The sequence below is a fragment of the Pholis gunnellus genome, assembly GCF_910591455.1.
Source record: "Pholis gunnellus genome assembly, chromosome: 6".
In the NCBI taxonomy this organism is placed as follows: domain Eukaryota; kingdom Metazoa; phylum Chordata; class Actinopteri; order Perciformes; family Pholidae; genus Pholis; species Pholis gunnellus.
In genome coordinates, this window is record NC_136532.1 from 19,720,140 (window position 1) to 19,743,150 (window position 23,011).

General features: G+C 45.1%; 1 protein-coding gene across 1 annotated transcript in view; it reads left to right on the forward strand.

Annotated features, from left to right (window-relative positions):
- The first annotated feature begins 1,352 nt into the window (after positions 1-1,352).
- Positions 1,353-23,011, forward strand: part of arvcfb (ARVCF delta catenin family member b) — a 104,200-nt gene continuing 82,541 nt past the window's right edge. Inside the window, exon 1 of the mRNA XM_079160447.1 lies at positions 1,353-1,459. Coding sequence (XP_079016573.1) covers positions 1,439-1,459 — 21 coding nt within the window. The 5' untranslated portion in view covers positions 1,353-1,438. The remainder of the gene's footprint in view (positions 1,460-23,011) is intronic.

Here is a 23,011-nt window from a genome sequence, read left to right on the forward strand (position 1 = left end):
ATAGAGGGAACTGGTCCCACCCCACTAAAGATGCCAGACATAGACCCAATGAGAGAGAGAGAGGAGAGAGAGAGAGAGAGAGAGAGAGAGAGAGAGAGAGAGAGAGAGAGAGAGAGAGAGAGAGAGAGAGAGAGAGAGAGAGAGAGAGAGAGCTGCTACTTCCAGCTCATGCTGCCTGTCTGGGAACCCCCCCCCCCCCCCTCAGCCCCTGAGGTTTTTGTTCTCTCTCTGGCTAACTTTTTTTGTTGAGTGAGCGTGTGTGCGTGCAAATGCACACAGTTTGGTTGAGCTCCATTCCTATTCTTGGATCTCTGCTTTCGTTAGCGAGGGGCCTTTCTGCTGTGGGTAACGGCCTCCTTTGCCCCTCCATCTCTTTCCATTCCCTACATAAGTACAGCATCTCTGGAAAAGAGAAAGCTGGGTCCCTTTTTTTCAGCTGTGCAAGACAAGCCTGAAATAGCCAGGATTGCACTGGATGTAGGTTGATTTTACTTTCAAAATAAAAGCATGACTGCTTCATCAAAAGAGCCAGTAGCAGCTCACATTTGTGAACCATTCTGCTTTCATGCCCTATGTGATATATATATATGTATATATATAAAATGTGCAGAGTATTGGGTGCCTTTGCTTCAAAAGGGCCAACTTTGGTTTGTGTGAGATATGTGATATATACTGTATATATACTGTATATATACAAAATATATATGTTTCACTGAATATACTTGGTAGGAGTCCTTTAGACAACTTGATTACTTTATTATAGTATAGGTCTATGTGTTACCTGTAGACCTTCAATATGGCCAATAGCAATATGCCACTGTTTTTGGGAGAATAACCTGGGCTTATGCTTATAGTAATGAAAAAGTCACTTTCGAGAAGCAGCAGCAGTTTTGTACAAAATCAAAAGTATGACTATACCTGTGCGATAACCTAAAACAGACCCTTTTTCGTCGGCCATATTTTCGGTTACACACGACCTACTAGGCTATTAGCTACTACAGTATATTAACAGCTATTACATAATTTGGAAATCTTTGCTCGGTTATCTTGTGGAATATGGTAGTATGGTTGATAAGACATGGATTATGGTTGTTTCAAATGCAAGCCAACCCTACACATCCGTAAAGCTGACTTTTTGCTGACATGCGTAATACTTGCGCTCTTATTGTGAAAGGCACAGCGCCCCACTTCCGGTACTCCTGTCGCTAACTCCGTCTGGCTCGACACAGCTGAGCAGAGGATGGCTGCCTGCGTCTGAGCTGCTGCCTCTGCGCTCACAGAGGGAAAACTCAACGTCAATAGACAAGGAAAGCGCGAGGAGACGAGAGGAGGAGAGGAGGGAAAGGAGTTTTCCAAGACCAGGAAATAGTTGTCACACATTTATTTCCCCGGGAGGTTTTTAATTCTTGTCTGGAACGAAAGGGGGGATTTTTAGACCATGCCTGCTGAAGTGAAACAGGTTAGTGTTGCTGTGTCTGCCGGTCTCCTCTCATCGTATCTTCAGCCTCTGTGACTCTTCTTGTCTTTCTCCTCCTCCCAATTGTTCCACTCATTGTTTGGATTTTGTTGCATTCCTAACATTTTTTCATGGATCATCACTCTCTGTGTCTTTTATACTGTTTTAAAAAAAAAAAAAATGTTTAACCCTTCCCGAGTTCAACACATGAGAGCAGCTATTCTCAGATTTATCGATGTCCTTCAGAAGGATAGTGCGTGTGAGCGTGTAATAATGTGTGTGCACGTATGGATGTGTGCATGTGTGTATGCAATATGCATGAATGGAGGCGGCTGCATGACATCAGATACAGTAAGGACGAGTAAGTACTGCTACCACTTAGTGACCATTTCATACTGTACGTAGTCATGACCATGAGATATGTTTAGTGGTGGTCCTGTGTGTGTGTGTGTGTGTGTGTTTGATGGGCTTGTCTCGCAGGAATGCAGTGCTTTGACTTATGAGTTCCCTGACACATTCATGGGCTCAGACGTGTCAGTGCCACCTATAAGAGCGGCTGGTGTGATCATTGGGCATGCAGTGAAGTATTGAAAGTTTGTCCCTGATCAACGCCAGCGAACGCTCTGAATGAGCCCAGGATTTACAGCCTCCTTATGGGCTGCAGTGCTCAATGTGTGAGAGACATGGCATTAAAGTCTTTTGTCTTCCACTTGCACAGATTCCGCAGGAATGTGCTTTTGTTAGCTCTTGCGAGTGTGTTGCTGTGTCTGTGTGGGTGTGTGCGTATACCAGACCATGATGTGCATACATTATTGGAAGTGTTTCCTGTGTTTGAAGCGCATCCACAGGCATCCTACACCATCGCAACGCCCCCCCCCCCCCCCTCCGCCGAGCTTGGCAGCGCTCAGAAGCACAAAAAAAAGGAGGAAGAAGACAGACATCCAAAAAAGAAAAAAAAAATCTGATTGAATAAGGTCAACTTCCCATCAGCGCCGCTCTCCTCCGCTGGGCTGAGAGGGGTGGAGTTACACATTCCCTGTTTGGCAGACAAAAACATTCTGTCAGCTCTCCACGTTGCTCTGATAATAATACATTAACAGTTGCCCCCGTGGATGAGTGCCACCAGATAACTGAAAGGAGCCTCGGCCAAAAAGAGAAGCCGTTTTTTTTCTCTCTCTCTCTCCCTCACACACTCTCAGCTCTTTCCATCCCTTGGTTTTGATACGTTTGAAGGCTGTGCACCAAGCGGGAGAGTCGATGGATCAGAAGCAGGGCAGCAAATGTTGCCCGTTGGAATCCTTGCTTGGATTATGTGAATGGGATGCAATGCATGTCAACAACCTCGCGTCCGTGACCCCCTTTAAGACCGAGATAGTTGGCGTGCTTGGGGGCAGGACGTGACCTTTTTTAACTCCGCTGGACATTCCTCAGCTAGGGAGCACCTGCTTGGGCAGCACTGTGTGGGAAAGGGGGTTCAACGTGTGTCAAAGTCACACTTACCCATATATGGATCAATGTGGATCAATGTGTCCATGTTTGTTTTTTTTGTTTTGGTTGTCATTCTTCTTGCTTTTGCTCAGTTATTGCTGTTGGGACGATAGAAGAATAGATTGGAACAGACGTTGAACCTCTTCTAGCTGCCACGTCTTGCAGTGATATTCCATGCTGTACTCTATATATGTCCTTCAGGGGGTCCAATAGCTTAAACTCAGAAGAATGTAGATATCAAGGGGGGAGAGATGCTGATCTGGCGTGACCTCATCTTAATGCTGCAGCAGAGCTTACGGTAAATGAGTTTTAGCCCACTGAAGATTACTGCATAGCCCTCAATTAGTGGGGGAGTCTGCACCAGACCACGTCTGAGTTAAATATAAATGCTCCTTTTTATTTTAAAACTCAACAGCAGCAGTGTATTGCCCCCAAATCCTCCGAATTTAGTTGCAGCATCTTCCGCTCATGAAAAATAGAAGAATAAATTTGTCGTGAAGGAGAAAGGAAAACATTATGAATAATCCAGTATAAGTCATCATTTTTGCCAAGGTCTATAAAAAAAAAAAAAAAAACGACTTTACTTTCCCCCCGGAAACTAGAAGGACCCGTCTGAGTAACGAAATCATTCATCAGTGATTCAGAAAAAGACTAAAGGAGGTCTTGTCTTCAGACTGACGGTTACTGCCAGATTCCTGACAGCCAGCGGGGGCTTTCAGCTCCCCTCCTCTCCGATGCTATTTGATTTCTTACCAAAATTAAAAACTTTGTTTTTTCTTCTGCGGGGCTGTTTTCATTCGACAGCTCGATCTTCCCCTGCATACTCCTTCCCGTTCGTTTCCTCAGGCTCCCCCTTTGTGACCGCAGAGGATGTTGTGCAGATCAATATTTGAAGACATGTAGAGCATGAGGAGGGGCTTTGTTTGGGGGAGTGGAGGCCATACAAGAATAATGCCAATGACCGGAAAACATAGCTAACAGAGTGCAGGATGGGAGAAGAGAGGGGGGGGGTCATGAGTGCTGTTGTGTTGTGAAGGCGAGAGGGTTTTCGGTAGAGGCGTGATCATATGGTGGTAGGTGGCTGGTGACACCAGATGGCCCTCCCACCACACAGCCGGGCCATACTCCCCATGTTTCCCATACCGTTCCCATGACCGCCTTTACGGCCTGACCCGTGACACAACACGGCTTGACATGTCACATTATCTGCCACACCGCCCACCGCACGCCTGCCGGCCATCCTACCCGGCCGGCTTCTCTCGCTGGATGCCTGTTTTTGGTTTTAAGTAACCTGAACTGTATCACCATGTGAGCAGCTGAGACCATGTATGTATCTTCACCGCTTCAGCGTATAACAGCTCAGTCTAATAGTTTGCAAATACTTCTTTGTGTATTTGTTCAACTTCCTTGAAGTACCAAACAGATGTATTTTGGCAAAATAGCGTCATCATGCGCGGTATTGTAACTTGTCATTGTCACTATGAAGATTCTCGTTACATTGCCATCTCTTCAGAATATTTGATCGGTTTGCTACTGTCTACTCCAAGGCTGCTCCCTCTTTGATGATTAGTCAATTAAATTATTTATTACCAAGAAACTCATTAGTTAAACACAAGATTTATAGTAGTCCAAATATGTGAAATAGTAGTTCAGTTGTTCGATTCTTTCTGGAGAAACTCAGTTTTGACAGATATGATGATTTAAATCAACTAATGGATGAGATGACAGTGTTGGTCAGCTAAGAATTTATTTGCTTGAGGACAGCCCTAGAATATTATTCTCTAATGGAATATTAAGCAAAAATGTCAAACATTTACCCCGGCTTCTGAAATGTAAGTATTTGATGCATTTCTCTGATTCATGTATTGGAAATTGAATTAATTTTTTTTGACAATTCACAGACTAAGCAATTAATTGATTCATGGTAGCGGCTAATTTATTTACTAATTATTTTCATTATCGACTAATCAGCAGATTATGTTCTTGATAATCCATTAATTGTTTTATCAATGGACTGTAAAAATGCTCTTTACAATTTATACAGAACCCTAATACATACAGTATGTATACTGCTTGTTTTATCCGACCAGCCGTCTTAAATCAGAAGGCCTTAACGATCATAACGGGCGAAGAAAACCAATATTCACATCTGAGAAGTGTGAATCAGTGAATTTATGGCCTTGTTGACCTTAAAAATGATTTTGTTCATTTATTAGTCGGCCACAATTTCAGCTCTAAACCAGATTATTTACAAGAATCCAAAACATTGACAGTAAAAATAATTATTGCACCCCTATTTTACAATGCATATTGTGATAGTCATATACCATACACCACACTAATCCAGACAGCTGGTCCACCAAGTGGCTTCAAACAAACACTAAGAAATATGTGAAATATTTAACCGCGGGAAGTATTACACTTTACTATACATAGTCCACTGTACATTCTTGCTCCGTATCACATGAACACACCCTCAGGTATCTGGTGTTTACTCTGTGGTCGTGTTCTGTGGGGAGCATTAGGGGTCTATGCCCCCCCCCCCCCCCCCCCCGCTTTGGCTTCCCCTCTATCTGTCCTAACCCATTTGGCTGGCTGACAGTGTGACCGACGCGGGCCCATGCGCTCGCTCGCTCACTGTCTGACCACTGGCGAGGACCATAATGCTCTCTCAGCTTTCATCATCACGGTGATGGAATTAAAAAAAAAAGGGTGAGTGGCAGTAAATTGGAAGGCTTGAGGGAGGTTTGGAGACGGATGCTTTCATGCTGCTATGTTTGGAAACGGCAGAGGGGAGAAGAAGCGGCGCATTAATGAGATGGCAGCTCATTATCTTGCTGGAGCTGTTGGTTGTTTCTTTTACCTATTCAGCATTACAGCGCGCCGGTTATCAAAAAATGTGTGCAGGGTGCAGAGTATGAAACATGGATGGATGCAAATATTCATGCACGTCCTTGAAGACGTTACATTGTGTTTCCCTGCTTTACATTTTGCGTAATGTCCAATCACTTGTTAATGACTTGAGTGTGTGCGTTTCCTGCTGCCAAATACATTAAATCCTCCAGAGGTGAGGTGTGAAGATGGTGTCAGCCCACTCTTTCTTCAACACACAAATGCACACACACACACACACACACACACTTTAGGCTACAAAGGAACATCAATTGGATCCCCGACTTATTTACTCACTGTTTGTCTGCAGGCTACGGACAGGATAGCCCCGTTTATAAGGGAGTGGGATTCATGGTTTCCTTGGCTGTGTCCAATAAACACTTTTCTATCTGTGCTGCTGGAAGCCAGCAACAAGATCCATGTTTTTTCGATCAGGTAGATAAGAAAAGACACTTGCCTCAGAGAAAGCAGAGGCGGCTCAGTCACACAGGCTGACCAGAAAGCTGCGGAAGTAGAACTCGCTACACTTGAAATAAAGCTGCGCTTGCAGCCACATCAGGGCTGTAATCGTTGTAGTGACAATATTTACATGATGCTCTCCTATCCTATTAATGGTGTGATTACATAATGGCAATTACACAACATGAGAGATATAAACAGCACTCTCCTGTCAGGTCTGATTATCCTCGATGCTGTCAAACAGGAGTGGACTGAGCAGGAACGCTGATCAAGTTTTTATGCGTTAATTTGAATGGCTAGTATGATTATAAGTTAGCTATTAACAACATTTTACACACATTTTCAAGTTGCTCCCTGGGGTTTTTAGAGGGTTTTAGGTGCTGTGCTGCCATTGGGGCATGGGAGGCTGGGGATTTTCAAGACGTGAACATTGTACCGATGAATTGCAGCAGGATGCTCTCCACGCTGCAAACTTGAATATTAAGATACTGTATGTCGAAGGAACCACACAGTCAACAACTCGCAGCTAATGCATGGGGAGGAAGTGTATGGATGACCCATAAACAGGTGTCTAGTGTATTATGATGCAGGACAGTGAGGGTACAGCCATTTCACAAAGGAGGCGTGAAGATCTAGCGATGCACGTTCAATGTAATATCTATTTTTCAAATTTCCATTGCAGTTAATCAATAGGCCTACAGAAAAAAACGCCGTTGGGACTGAGGGTCACTTCTTCTTAATGACCCAATGTGCTGTCACTTTGACCTGTGCAGTGTGTCTGTGCTCGTGTGTGTGCATGTGCACATTCTCCGGTGCATAAACTTGTGTTGTGTGTGTGTTTCCATGTGTCATTACTGCAGTTGGCTTTCCTGCAGGGACTGCGGTTAAAGCTGCAGATGTGACGTTTTTTTTGGGCAGCACCATGGACAAATAACGACCCCGGTGATCCTTAAAGTTGGTGATTGATGACACCGTGGGCGGCAAATTCTAATTTCCCCAGCATCGTAGAAAAGCAGCTGGTGAAGTGATTGTTGATGTTTTGAGGTGCTGGAGCTGAAGTTGATCCAAATTGACGGCCAGACTGGACCGTACCTGTCACGTACTATTTTGATAGGAAAGATTAAATTTCCCCCAGAGGAAGAAAATAATCGTCCGAGTTCATTGCATGGACTGTAGCAACAGAAACATTACTCAAGATAGCCCATATGATTAATGGATTAACCGATAAGATATGTGCCATTTGTCTTGAATGGAACATAAGACCATTAAGTGTCCATGAAGAACGTACGTAGGGAAGTTCTTTCCTCTTAGTCCTTCCTTCCTATTCCCTCTCTTTTCCTGCGCTCCAGGCTGGGAACACTGGTGCCACCCAGACCTTCAGTCCGAGAAGGGTCTGGTTCTGGGGCCTTTACAAAAGAACCGAGGCTTCTTTTACAGTTATGTATAGTTCCTATAGGCTCCACCCCCTCTGTCCTGCAGCTGGGGACCTCTTCGAGGGGCCCTGAGGGGGAAGGTCAAAGTCCTCATAGAGCTTCCCTCAACCAGAAACGCAGGAACAAACGCCTCCCTACTTCTCCCTTTCTCTTTTTAACCCCCTCCGATACCATCCAGATTGTACTACGTGCAGCACAGCCGTGGGGGCTGGAGGAGATGGCCCAGGCTCCTTTTTGGGTGTTTAGTCTGGAACTTTCTTTTGAGGGATTAGCCCACTTCCTGTCTCTGGGCCGGCCACGAGAAGCAGTCGGGATGCCGCGGAGAGCATCGATCCTCCATCATCACACCATCTGTCTCATGCAGCCTTTTGGGATTAATGATTCCCTCTGACAGCTCTTTAGTAGGGCTCTATCAGCTCCAGCTGACCATTCAGATTACGCTGACATGTGGCAGTGCGAGGAGCTCGCATGAGGCATCTCCGGTTTATTTAGTTTAACTGCTGTAAGGAGTCATCACAGTCTTGGGTGTTTGAGATCTGAAAGCCATGGCTGATATTTTTCAATGGAAGCTACCAGCTGCATGTTTCACTTACTGTTATCAAACATTTTATTTGTTCAGCGCACTAATTCTGTCACAAAGCTGGGGAGATGTCGTGTCCCACTGTGCAGTGTATATTTATATATATGAAGTCTGTGTAAATTCACCGCACTGTCAAGTTTCTGATTGACACATCAGATGACATTCATCAGCAGTTGTTGCAGTTGTATTGGCCAGAAACGCTCTCTAATTGCAATGTAGACGTTCTATTGAATCGAGGTATATTATCCAGATTTATCAAGTTACTGCATTTATGCCATCTGTCCCGTCCATTCTTGTGAACATACCTTGAGGGAATTTTCCACCTTGAGGGAATTTCCACCTGGACTCAAGAATGAACTGATTTAGATTTTTGTGGTCAAAGGTCAAGGTCACTGTGACCTCACTAAACAGCTTTTTGTCCATAAGTCAATCATTTATATTCTAATTATGACAATAGGATAAAATGATGAAGGGATGACATTTTGAACAGACATGGATGTAAATGTGTACTTGATGTACTACGGAGGCATACAACCGCAAGGCAGTAATTATTTTCATTTATTTTTTTATTGGGATTCTGTTGACTGGATTAACTGTGATTATTGCTCTAACAAAAGACTCGTATTGTCCCATTGTATGTGGAAAAAAACAGTATTCATCTAACCATTGTAGATCCATGTTTTGCTTACTCAGAGCTCAGTCACAAAGCCTGTAGGGAGTTTGAACTGAGGACTGGCTGTTAGTGACCCGCTGGCGGTTGAAGTGCACTGATGAGGTCTGGCACTTCATTAGAATGCTGCTCTGAACCTCGCAACGCACAATAGTGGCCGTTACTGCTGATGGCTGGGATCCAGGGAGAAAAATAAAAGAGAAGGATAGAGGGGGAGAGAGTGAGAGGGAAAGTCCAAACCACTGTAAGCCGACCGGCCTTGGGGCCACACAACCCCTGCTACACACAACCTCTGCTGTAGCAGCCACAGCTCCGGACCCAACGCTGCTTGCACACAAACATTATGCTAACCGGTGGCAAGAGTTCAGCCAAACCAGGCGCAGAACCTCCTAAAATGGGAAAGATAAACGAGTTCCTGGCATTCTCAACGCGGCCAATTCTCCACGCAGACAACGGTTTGCATAGTTCAATGGTTTCTACAATAGAGGCATCCAGACACTGGGCCGGCTGTCGTATGCCATTACATGTGATGGCACAGCATTGTTTCTCATCACCTCCTCACCTCATCTTCTCTTGATATGTGCTCAACCCATTCCCAGAAGAGCCGCCGGTGAACAATGGAGTGATGCGCCTCCTCGCACATTCCACACGGCTCTATTGAGCTGTCTAATGGACCTCTACCGCATACGTGGCCTGCGCTGGCTGCCACGGCTCCACGGAAATTTGCTATCTCGCCCCATCACACCCCCTTATATTTAATTTGTTTGGAATGTGTAATAGGCTGTGAAGTGGAGCGTGGCGCAGCGTTGATCTGTGCCAACCAGGTCCGCGGATAGGGAGGGACAGGTGCCAGCCACCAGTGGAAGGTGCTGTACTTAACACTCTGCGCGGGGCTGGAGTGTAGAATCCTGGCCCTGTGGTGGAGGCTTTTAGAGCTGCCTGCCAGTGTCCTTCTGCTCCAGCCAAACAAGCTTTTAGTTTGGTAATAAGACCTCATAGCTGTGGGTTCTTGTTCTGAAGCGGTGGGGGCAGCTAAAAGTTTTAGAGAAAAGGTTTGTGTTGGGATTCAATCGAATGCCAGTAGAGCCACAGTCGACATGAAGCACAGCACGAGTTACTTTCTTTGTGCTGTAACTCATTCCTGCACGATAAGAGGGAAATCCCACCCGGGGGCACATCAAAGGCAAACAAAATAAACCTATTTCTCGATAGGGGTCCCATTTTTATGCAGCCATTATAATCTGCTATCAGAATTGATTTGTAAATGACTTATTGCAATATTCCACATGAAGCAGCTTAAAGCTAGGGTTGGTAATCTCGAGAAACCAGCTAGAGTACGTACGACAACCCACCAAATCCACTCCTGCAAAATGATCATTATGAACGTGAACATATCGTAATGAATATTAACAACAATATGGCTATTGTTAGTACTCGCACATGGCAAGCCATCAGCTTATGGAAGACGCTGTTGCAGTGTAATGAGTGCAGGGGAAAATAGCGTGCAAGCAGATAGTAATGGCGGGATGAGAGTGTATTACAGTCCTACAACAGTCATAGAGACTCAATGTATTGACTGCTGTCTGTTGGGGTGTATTGACAATTTCAACAGATGTAAGTAACAAAAATGTTTTTGAAGAAGATGACCAACCCTAGCTTTAAATAACATGTTTGCTTTATTAGTTAATGATATACAGGGAGAGTGTCTGAGAGCGAGCACAGCCATGACCTGGTGATATAGGAGGTACATTAGCTGCTGAGCGCCACGTTTTCCATCATTATTCGCGCTTTAACAAGTCACAAAAAGGCAGACAGTGACATAAATAGCTCCAACCTCTCTGCGGCTGCCAGAGTCTGGTGTTTTATCTGTGCTTGTAGACTTTGTTAAAGAAAAATACAGCTCTGAAGGATTGATACCGCAAGTACATTGCCTCTTAAACATACCTAGTGCTGTGCTGTTTTCCTAACTGGACCTTTGCCTGCCATCGCCATTAAAACTCACATGGGTATTTATTTCCCTATGGCTGTTTTTCGTTGGTTACCGCTCTGCTTTCCTGGATCCTTAGAGATTCAAGAAAGGTCTGAATTTAACACGGTGGTTGGTCAGCAGATGTACTGAGGCATGGTTTTTTCTCTCTTTTACCTCCTTAGATTAGGACGTGTGGAAAAGAGTGCGTTAAACACCACGAAGTTCTCAAAGTTAAGCAAACAAGACCTGTTGACACAGACCTCCTTGAGTTCCCAAATTCTTTCCATCATATTCTCGGACAGTTAAGAGAGGCTTAATCCAATAAAACCCACTCTTCGCCTGTTTTGTGCTCTGCCTCTCTCGAATCCGGCTCTGAGTGTGTGTGTGTGTGTGTGTGTGTGTGTGTGTGTGTGTGTGTGTGTGTGTGAGGTGGGGGTGAGTAGGAGTGGCCAGCTGCAGCCTCTGTTGTTCAGGCCACAAGGGAACACAGGGAGTGTTTTTGGGGTCATGGAGCTGCTACATTCCAGACTCAAATGTTCAGATGGGAGCACTCATTTCTCAGTCTGCTCCAGGCCATAATCCACCTCCGCTATTGTGCATGTGTCACTTATCCACAGTCCTTCAAGCATAATGTCCCTGAAACACTGGTGCTAATTAAGGCCGCTGATGTCCGTAACTGAGCAGCAAAACATGTATCAATGCCCTCCTTGTACAGTGCAGAGGCATCACTTACCGGTGAGCCAGAAGTCACGGGAGACCAGACTGAGTGCACCCTTCCCTTCATCCTTCATGAAGCTTGAACTTCTCACGCCGCTCATGTTGTAAGTTTAACAAGGCCTTGTTATGGTCTTGCGCTGCTAATGGCGATGACAGTGAAGTGCACTGAGTGCTTTACTACCTTATATAATTACTTGCAGAAATGAACTCGGATGGTGATTTTTACAGTCAGAGAAGAATGTTATGGGGGAAATGAAACTTGACTCAAGTTCTATGGCGCTAAGTGCAAGACGCGCCGGCAATGTCATGGCGCACGACGCATTGACCATACAGCCAGGTGAAGTAGCCCAGGTGCGGTTTGTGGGAATGTGCCGATCTGATCCGGGGAGCAACTGTGATAAGAATTGCTGCTTTTCTGGAGTGTTGCTTGCAAGTAGGACCGTAGTGCATCCTGTGCACACAAGCGTGTAAGTGCACACCCTGGTGCGCGTAGGTTCTGTACACTCTGCAAACTGCCCACGCACCCATTTCAGTAATCAGGTGTCAACAGGCAAATGCCCCTGAGGCCTACAAACAGCAGCAGGGCTCAGATCTCAAGGGTGCTGGGCCCCCTGATCACCTCACAGATGAGGCCCTTATCCAGTAATGTTGCTCACTCAACCGAGAGACCTTTTATGAATGTGCCTGCCGGTCCCGTGAATCAAATACCTGACAAATAAATGTACATAATCACAGTATTGCAACATCTTGTAAATGTAATATCATTGAGCTGCACATTGATTGAACTAATCAATTGATACTAAAGGCTAAAATATAATAGTAAATACTAAAGTTGAAAATTCTCTACCATCTCAGCATTTAGCTCAGCTCCACCAGCAGTTAGAACAGCATTGGCATTGTCAACCGACTCGAGGTGACCTAAAGAATTAACATTGTCAGTGCCAGAGTACGGTTAGTGTACCCAACCATTGCGAATGTGTCCGTTTTAGTGGCTCACAAATTATTTATTTCTGATTTATTTATTAAAAACACAGTGGGTTTCAGTCTTAAATAATTCATTTGCTGCCGTATTTTTTTGTACTGCTACAGTTTTACAAATGATGAATATGCAAATATCATGTTCTGCTTTATTAGCGATGACAAATTGCCTGCATCCTCCAAAGAGTCCAGAATCATTCCAACCAGTCTCACTGAAATACGGTGTCGCAGCAGGGGGCCGAGAGTTGGCTACTAAATCTGCGGGACGGCCTTCAAAGGGAAAGCTATTGTGTCCCCTGCCACATTGTAGTGTGAAAATCACAGTGGGCACGTGCACAGAGACCGATCTGAAAATGAAAGGCCTCCCGTCCACGCTCTGCAATCTGAGGCTTGCAGGCAGCGGGACTGGCACGGTGTCCCCCAGACCTCCGACCCTGGAGCCCCACAGCCACAAGCTGCTGCCGCGCTGTACTCCGGTCTCTGTGGCAAACAAGGCCCCTGTCTTCTCTCTCCAACATACACCAACAAACCTAATTAACTACCCCTCTTGGCTGAACGCCCCTGCCTCTCCTCTGCCACCAGAGCGGTGCACTCTGTCCACGCTACTTTGAATACTCTCTCTTCCTGCGTGTTGTGATTCCCAAACTCCGGCTAACCGATGCCAGTTCACGGCACCTGATCTCTCACAGGTTTGTTTTCGAAGTCAAACTATACTAATACCAGGAACTACATGTTATGTGCGGGGTTGCCCCGTTTTGGTGTTTTTTAAAGGGTGCAGAGGTGTGCAGTGTCTGGAGGAGGTGCTGCAGAGGAAGACTTTTCACTGCAGTGAACCTCTCCAGGGAGGAGCTGGCGTCTGCTCGATGGAGTTTAAAACTAGGTTTCTTCAGCGTGTTTACTATACAGACGCAGCATCTTTCTGTGTTGATGCACATTGTGGATGCTAAGTGAATGTAACAGATGCTCCAATGTATGAATTCCTGTGTACTGTGCATATTTGGCAGTGGACTTTGCTAGCGGCAGCACTGCAGTGTTGCGCGCTGAGGTTCTGAAGTGGGTCAGCCTCTCTGTAGCGCCGGAGCTCCTGTTCGCTCTCAGAGGAGCATGTGAGAAAAAAAAAACCCAAAATGTATAGCCAGGAGAAATCTGCTATTACCGTCGCCGTGACTAGACACATTGCTGTCCGCTGTGAACACAAGACAAGCTTAAAAAAATGACATAAGATACCTGCACACTGGATTAATGCTCCCTCAGTGATTTATTCAGGAAGTTATCCATCTGTCTCTGCCATGCCTTTTCAATAGTTTATAGTGCATATGCTAGTTTGTCACTTCTCTCTGGTGTCTCAGTACATCCAATTGCTTCAAGTGAGTTCTTTTTTTTGGAATTGAGATATTGTTTTTGAGTTGCCTCTGAGCATGTTTCATAATGAAGCAATTATAAATGTGCCGCAGAATCACTGTAGTCTGTATGATTTCTTGTTTGTATGGATTTTTTTTTTCTGTCTCGAAGTTACATCGTTTGGCTTTGGGTTTCAGCTTGGCTGCTTTTGAATGATGAGCGTTTGGCTGCTCCCGGATCCTTCAGTCCTCCCTGGCAGGCAGAGCTGCCTTAATTGTTGCATGCCTCTGGAACGGGCTTCGCTAATGGGGCTGTTGGAGTCCCAATCAGTCAGTGCAGCTTTCCCCCCCCCCCCCCCCCCCCCCCCCCCCTCTAATGTCTCGGCAAGCAGGGCAGCCTTGATGATGCAACAAACGGCTTTGGTTTGGTGACGCCGCTCAGGAGGCTGTGGCCTCGAGATGACATATCTCTTTCATGCCTTCTTTCAGGCCGTCTGATGTCAAACCAGGATCCAGCAGAGATGACATTTTATGATAATGTCTGCCGGGTCTGTTCTTGTGTTTGTCGCCTGGCTGGAAACAACGGATGTGATGAAATATGACAGCCATTCCCTCAGACGGTTACAGCAACTAATTTCTCAGACAACCTAATTTAAGAAGGGGGTGGGGTTTGATGCCATTGCTGATGCCGCCGTTAAAACACTAGATCATAGCTGCTAATCCTCTTCGACATCGCTGAGCGCTCACACAGGTAAGAGGTCCTCTACAGATTGTAGTCAGGGTGGGGCTTTTCCCGTAAAACTCCGGATATTTGCATAAAAGGAGCTTATTGCTCATTCCCTGGATTCATTGCGGATTTAATCGGAATGCCGCCATCTTTTCATTGAAAGTGTCCAAGGGCTGACTCATTGTGTGTTGTCCCACAAGTCTATAGAGGCGATTTGGGAAACTGGAACAGCAGTGGTCTAATACCTCAAATGAGTCATGATCCTCTCTCTGTTGTCCTTTAGCTACTCTACAGTGCGGGGGCTACTCTTGGAGCAGCCGATGAGAGGAGGTTGAACCATTCAGACCAAACAGAGAATTATTTCACTCTGCTGGTCTTCTCTTTGCTCCCCTCTTTTGCTTAATCTTTATTTTGGCTTTCGAACAAGTGCTCTCCTGGCAAGGAAAGGGAACCTCTAATAGGGGGAGATGTGAGCACCTTGTCACCATATGGGGCTCGGAATTCCACGCAATTGCTCTCTAATCTCCACAACATGTTAGGAATTTGAAGCCCTTGTTTTTCAGGAGAAAATAGCAGTCCGCTCACCACGTGTCTTCTCTTTGGGCGTGCAGTGTGCAACCCTGTAGCACGTTGGCTTTTGAAACACGCACATGCACACTCTGACATCCACCATGTTCAGGTTGTTGGTCGTGACACGCTCCTCTTTAATGGCCTGGCTCAGGTCAAACCCTTTGTGAAACACATACAGAGAATTCACTTTCATTTATTATTTGTTTATTCGTTCATCAGTCAGAACTGAAAAAGATGTTTGATAAATAAGTCTAGTAAAAAAATAACAATTCCTTCAGAAAATTGTTGAAGTGCAGCCACATTTTATGGTAAAGTACCAAGTGGGCTGGATGTACGGATCGGGTAGGAAGTGACACGTGTTGTCATTGTTGTGTCGCGTAAATGAGCTGATAAATGATATCTTGATATGGGATTGGTGCGTAGACTCACATTCTAGTCAATACCCCATCCAGCATTTCAGGCTGTGTCGGAGGCATTTTCGATGCTGGTATCGTTATCGGAACAACTCTCGAAGTGAAGAAGTAATGTGTATCATTGCCCTGTTTCTGAGGCATCTTTGCTGCAGTTTCCCCCCCCCCCCCCCAGTTGGTGACTGTTCGGAGATTTGAAGTGGGGTGGAATGGGTCAGAACAATGTAGTGTTATTACGCATCATTTTTAAGTTCACATATTCCATATTTTCTTTTTGTTGAGGAATTTTTTATCTCTCCCTGAACATTTTTTTTCACATATTTGTTAAACATTAACACAATTATGTGGTGATTAAAATAGATTATCTGCAGACATATTTGTTGTGTGTGGAAGTAGCATGACAACGTTGCTTTCCCATGGAGCAGTCAGATACGACTTCTGTTTGCGGTACTGCCTAAAGTCAACACAGATGACTGCAGTTTATATGACTCGCCGTCACTCTTATTGTGAGATGTTATTCGTGTGGGCATCAGATCTGGAAGAGATATTTCTCAATGTTGTGTTTGTGTGGCTTTTAGGGCGGGGGTCTGTTGGCTTCTTATTACACGACACAGTAAGTTATGTGTAAACAGTGAGAGTCATCCTCCTTTTCTCCCAGTGTGCGGGGAATCATTTGCGGTGGTGTGTCGCATGAAGTTTCTCTTTGCATCCTTTGAGTCATAATCTGGAACAGGCTGTTCCCTGTTTGAAGCATTCCTCAGGTTTATCAAAGGTCTTCCGATATCATCCCTCTTCAGTCTTTGTTCACTGCATCACTGGCCTGAAAAAGTTGTTTTCATCATTTTGAGATATTGCCTGGTTCCTTCCTGAGGCCAGTGGACTAATGGGCTTTGGTCTGTGGAATCCACTCCAGTGTTTTCTCCCTCATTGGGCCATTTGCTGAGGCCCCAATGGGGCAGACAACAATAGGCTTCATATGAAATATGCACCATGACTGGGGCATTCTAGCGAGCGGTCGATCTGTTCACAGTAGTTTAGTGGTTAGATAAAAATCTCCTCCGATTGAAGAGAAAAACACAACTCCAATGCTTCCAGGGATCCGAAATAAGATTGAGTGTTCATTTTGTTATTGGATGGTGCCTGCCTGCTATCTATCTAACCACTCTCTGGCACGCAACGCTCATGGCCCTGTCTTGTCTCTCTTTGTCTCAGTCAGAATATCCGCCAAATGAAATGAGGGTCCATCCAGAGTCCTGAATTAGAAGTGAAACAATTCTTACATATCTTATTTATTCGCTGAAATTGCCATGGCAGAAAGACTGGGCCTGCAGCTCTGCCAGTCTCACTGAGGGGGCGATGCTCCACAGTGCCCAGGTGCTTGCAGTGCGCAGCTGCTCAGAGTAATTGCAGTGAAATCTGAGGAAGTCTCAGGAAGGGGAGATGGTGCAAGTCCCTTTCCTAGCTCAGCTGTCAAACCCCAACTCGCTCTGATTAAGGAGCTGCCTGCATGGCTAAGCTGATGCAGACCAGAGAAGTCAGGTGTTGAGCCAGTGCTCATAAATGCTGCAAAAACACTGCCTGCCGGCTTTGATGCCAAACCCTCTGACTCATGTGGCTGTGACGGGTTTAGGGGGGGGGAACATACTTTGAAAGAAATCGGCTCTGTGTCATATCAGAATGTGTTTTTGAAGAGGTAAAAGGTTGAGCGATAACTCCAAAAGTTTTGTTCCCAACAGGCCACAAACCATATGAGCCATCAGCATATTGATGGGTTTTCGGGGTAGAAAAGAAACCAGAATGAGTAAAAGTGAATGAGGTGATCAACGCGGGTAGTGCTTTTGTGCCGTAACCTGCCCAAATTGAAAACGTAATGGGTAGAACATGTTCAGTATCCCAGGAAGGAAACATCCCATTAGCTCAGAGTGCATAATTAGCTGGTCAGAACCCAGAATTGTACCACAATAATGGATTGTTTTGCATTGCTAACATAATAAAAAAAAAGTAATATCCAGCATGAGGGAGTATCTGCGCTGTAAACTTGTGTAAAAGGCATCCAGAAAGAATTTCATACGTGCTGATTCTTTTTGTGTGAGGGAGCTTCTGGGTTTTAAATCCGTGCTGCGTGTTAATGGTTAGTGTCACATAACAAGAACTCATTCATTCATTACCTGTGGCTAGTGCATGTAGTCCGTGGTGGCATTATCACTGCCACTAGCTGCTATAATTGCCATTGGAATTCCATGTGCCATGCTCGCAAGCATGATGCCATCAAAGGGTGACGTATAGTTAAGAGGTTTTGGGAGTTCCACGTACAGATTGACCGTTAACAGAAATGTTACTGGTTTACAGCATTTTGCATCATTTCAAAAGACTGAAAATGTCCATATGTGAGCTATCATGATATTGCAGCAGTGTGTTTTCTCCCCCACTGCTGCAGGCACATCCTCAATCCTTTATAAAGGTACAAACTGTCTTTTCGCAGTCGAAATGGACAGTGATTTATCTTTGTAACTTCGCTCAAAGACAGCTTTTTCGCGCAAGACATGTATTGACATATGTCACCTCAAGAATACAATATGTCAGTGGGTGGTGTTGTTTCCTGGACGGGTTTGCAGTGTCTCACAGACCACGCTTGTGTATGAACTTCACATTCCTGCTGAGGCTTAACGGAAGAGGACAATGCCCAGGCCACAAAAGCACAGGATGTTTGCGTGTATTGTAGTTAATGCTGTCCATGTCAGTGCAGCCCTCCAAGTCAGTTCCTACGCAGTGCTTTTGTAACCTCTGCAGAACTGTGTGAAAAGCTGACTGGGACCTTTTGAGAAACTTGCATATCTGCCTCTTTTCCAGCAGTGTAAAGCTGACAAAAAGCCCTGTGGTTATGTTCCGTTTTCCCAGAGAAAGATTTGCTTTCGATTGTGTGCCTGCTTTTCTTTTGCCAAAGCTGGGCTTCTCACAGCTCTTTCTCAAGGAGGATTATTGGGAAAGGCTGTCACTGTCCAGTCAATTTTTTTTAGGCCTGCAAATAAAAGCACTGTGGCAGTGTGTGTGTGTGTGTGTGTGTGTGAGAGAAGACAGCATTGCCCTACTGTTTGGCTGCTGTTGACAAGAATATCTTGTGAGAGAGGACATCAGTGTGTTAGCCAATATATTTACTTTGATTTGAAATTACATATTGGCCAGTCAGCCATGTCCACCTCTGATATGATTCCTCTCCGACCACACTGTTTGCATGTCTGTTATGATAATCATCAGAAGCTTTTGTGTTACAGGGCAAACTATTTTTCAGTGTGCTGTGATTTTACTCGGCAGCTTGAGAAGTCTCGGCCTGTGAAACCGGCAGTGAAAGCTCGCGCACTCTGCCTGAGGAGCTCTGAACACACCGTAAACGATTTCACGATTCTTGTTTTATTACAACATTTCATTGTCGCGTTTTGCAAATGATTTCTTTTGGAGAGATTTTCCAGCCAGTGCCGCTTTAACCATAAAACAAAAAAGTGTATGTGTGTGTGTGTGTGTCTGAGCCTGTGAAGTAGGCCTACATGTGTCATTGTAGTGAGTTATTTTTGGGCTCCACTTGAATGCTGCAGAACTCATTGCACATCATCAAGAGTTGTTGAATGCAGCCCCCCCCCGTCCCCTCCTCTTCCTCCCAACCAAACCCCCCCCCCCCTTCTGACAAAAGCTCTCCACACACAGTCAGTCTGGCTGCAGTCATCTCACACCCTACACTCTATTTTAAGCCTTCAGACAGAGGCCTCGCTCCCCCTTGAGTGGACCCCACTCTCACTGTGTGGGCCAGAGCATTGGGCCTCTGCTCACTCAAGACATGCACGCACACAGCAGCTACTTGCCAGCTGGTGCCACGGTAACAGCAGAGGTAACCTTGCTGGATGGTGCGGGCTCACTCAACCCATGCTCTAGCTGTACACTGAAAGTTTGAGGAGGACGCTCATTAGAGTTTCCATACTTACAGGAGAGTTGGGTCAGCACACAGCAGCCCATAACATGCTCTGAGCAGTTTGGGAATTTGGACTGAAATCAGCTAAACTTAGACTGATTTCCTATGGTGGTGTCATTTTGTTTGGATACTTGTACTGTATTACAAGGTAACTAACTGTTTGCTAAAGACAATTGGGTGTGTGGATGATCTCAGTCTGTTTTTCCAGGCCTTAAAGCACCCTTTACTGTAGTAATGAGAACACCAACGTTGTATAACTTCTGCAGAACTGTACCAGTTTGCCCCTCTCTCTCTCTTTATGACTTCAGGCTGCCAGGCTGGATTCCACAGTGGGCAGCCAGCAGGAAAAGCAACGAGAAACCCTGTTTCCTTCCTGTGTGCATACAGTTTTCCCAGCTCCCACATTGTGTATAATGCAATGCCAGCAATATGCCACTTAAACATTACAAAAAGACAAAGAAGTACCCAGGGTTAAGGCTGAAATGACTACAAATTGTCACAGCCTGTTGACTTGGTATAATATCAGCTTCACACTCACACAAGAGTGTTTGAAGTTGGTGTTCAGCCTTCATCAGAAGATGTTTAACCGCTCCGAATGTTGGTTACGTGCATCATTAAGGAGAAATTTAGTAAGTGAATAAATCTATAGTTTCCAAACACAAATACACCATAGTGAGTAATGTACCGCGTCCTGGTTTTAGCTTTCATCAAGTTTGCCTCGGTCATCGACCCTGGAAAGTACCTCTATTCCGGTCAATTAGGAGAGGGAGACGAGTCTAACCTGATTTGGAGTGGCTGCACGGCATCAGAATTGTGGGTAATCAGAGGGCTGGCGCAACACCGGACATCCTCTGTCTGACAGAGACAAAAACACACAAGCTCCTCAGTGTTCCTGATAATCACAGCTGGAGACAGCGAGGCGCAGTGGCTCTATCAGCTGCTGTTGCAGTAGCTTCTTCTGGTTGTGGACCAGCTTCAAGCACCACTCACTGATGTGTACGAAGATTACTGTTGTTATTTTACATAATTACTTTTCGATTACCCATGTTCCCCTGGGTTAAAATAATTGTGTTGCGGATCATTACAAATGGGAGTCTGGAGATCTCCAGAGGTCCTTGAGGAGGTTCCAGGGGGTCCCCAGCAAAATGAGCAGTAGTTTAATGTTTTCATTACTTTCTCTTAAGTATCCACAGTACAGTAAATGTGACTATTATAATCATGTATATCCTTTTCCCACTGTCATCCCATAATAGGCAGTGTGGGAACTTCACCAATTGGGTGTGACACAGAATGTAATGAGAGTCTGTAACGTGAAAACGTTAGGGCTCAAAATTTATAATGTATTCTGAGCTCTAACGTGATACAGGTTACGGGTCTATTTTACGTCTCTCATGTCTGAGGTTGGAAAAATAACTCTTTGCCTGTCTCTGCCGTTTTATTTACTGTAGATTCCTTTGACGATGTTAATTTACAGGGAAGATCTCCTAAAGTATAATTCTGGTTACAATTTGGGTGTTATTTTTTTAAACTTTTGGACATCTTTTCTAACTTTATCTTTCTTAAGGCCCAGATCTTGGAATGCGACGACATTGTGAGGCCAAAACGAGACCAACAGAACAGCAAGGTTATGTTGGTAATAGTTCTGCATCACAATTAGGACAAACACTGGAGGTCACACCTTCTAGTTGGTCTGTAAAGCATACTTGATTTTAAGGGACGGTTTGGGCAATTATATTGCCGTTGGCCTTCATTTTCTCTTCCAAAAAGATTTGGCCAACCTGAGTGTTTGTTTAAATCTGACTGCTTGGACTTCCTGTCCTGCCCAACATCTCTCAGCAATGTTGATGCCTTTCCAGATCTCAGCTGATAGCTTGCTATTATTGCCACTATGACTGCTGGTAGAAACTTAACGGTAGATATTGCTTACTGTAAGTAAGCAATATCTAGAGGCCAAATACCACACTCTGTAGAGCTGTGTGGTTTTAGGTTCAGGGGAGTTTTAGCTCATGTCCCAGAGGGCTCTGAAGGGTTGGGCTGAGCTTTCCTTCCTGTTGGGAGTCAAGTCTTTTGGATGATATCTGTCATCCAATCTACCCTGACCCATCTCTTAATAGGACAGTTTACAGTCTGTGGGCTGTCAACACTCCTCTTCCAGCTATCAGCTATTTTGGGTCAAGATCCTGTTTACTGGATTCCTAAAATCTTAAGAAGTCAGCGTTTCCTGCACAGAGCAGCAGTAGCTGAAGGAGGGGGAGGTGTTTCATCATGGGGGTAGATGGATATAGATGTTTGTGAGTGTGTATGTATTTGATTAAATGCTGGGGTGGGTGGGGGGGGGTTGCAGCCAGATGCTAGGCCTGCAGCTGGCTGGCTGAGTGGGAGGGGAGTTACATTGAAAAGCAGCGGTGCCAGCAAAGTGGGGCTTAGCCAGACACTGAGAGGAGATAATCCATATTTCATCTGCATCCTCCTCTTCCTCCCAACCACCTGCAGAGCAACACAACACGGACCCAGAGCATGAATAGTGCATGACACAGAAATAAAATTTGAGAAGTGCTATCGCTTGAGTGGAAGTAAGAGACGCCCTTTTTTATATCCAACACCTTGGGGAGCTCTTCAGAGCCCGGGAACGACTCTATTAGACGGCGAGTTTCAAAGTTGCCCCACTCACCCAAACAAAGCCCCCACCCACCCACTTGCCCATCCTTCTTATGCAGCAGTGCAGCCTGCACCTCTTCAGTTTGGATCCAGCCAAAAGGACTGCGTTCAAAACATATACTCTCCCGATCGTTCAAAATGCAGTGTTTCTGATATTTCTTTAATTCATCCAACAAATGTTTTGATGAAAAAACCCCACTTCATCGTGAGTTAGCCACGGCTTCAAAGAGGCTGTTTATTTTCATACCGTGGCTCTTCCTTAAAATGTACTCTCTGCTAATTTAGCATGCGAATAAAGGCACATACCAAAACTATATTTCAGATATATGCGTAGTCTTAAATATTCATGATCAGCTTGCAGCTTTGAAAGTAAGCTTAAAAGACTCCCTCGCTCACTCAGCCTCCCGCACACACACACACACACACACACACACACACACACACACACACACACACACACACACACAAAGCACCAGAACGAAGGCCTTGTCTGTTGTCTCTCTGTATTTACATCCCCGACTCAATATTCAGAGGAAATCAGGTAGACTTGTTTCCATTAGCTTGTAAATGAGCTGTTGTTTTTGTGGCGCTATTAATCTCTGATTAAAAATCTTAACTACAACACAATGTCAGCTGTAAACCAATACAAATCCTGTTCAAATCCAATTTAGCCCTGTATACCTCTTCTGGATGCAGTGGAATA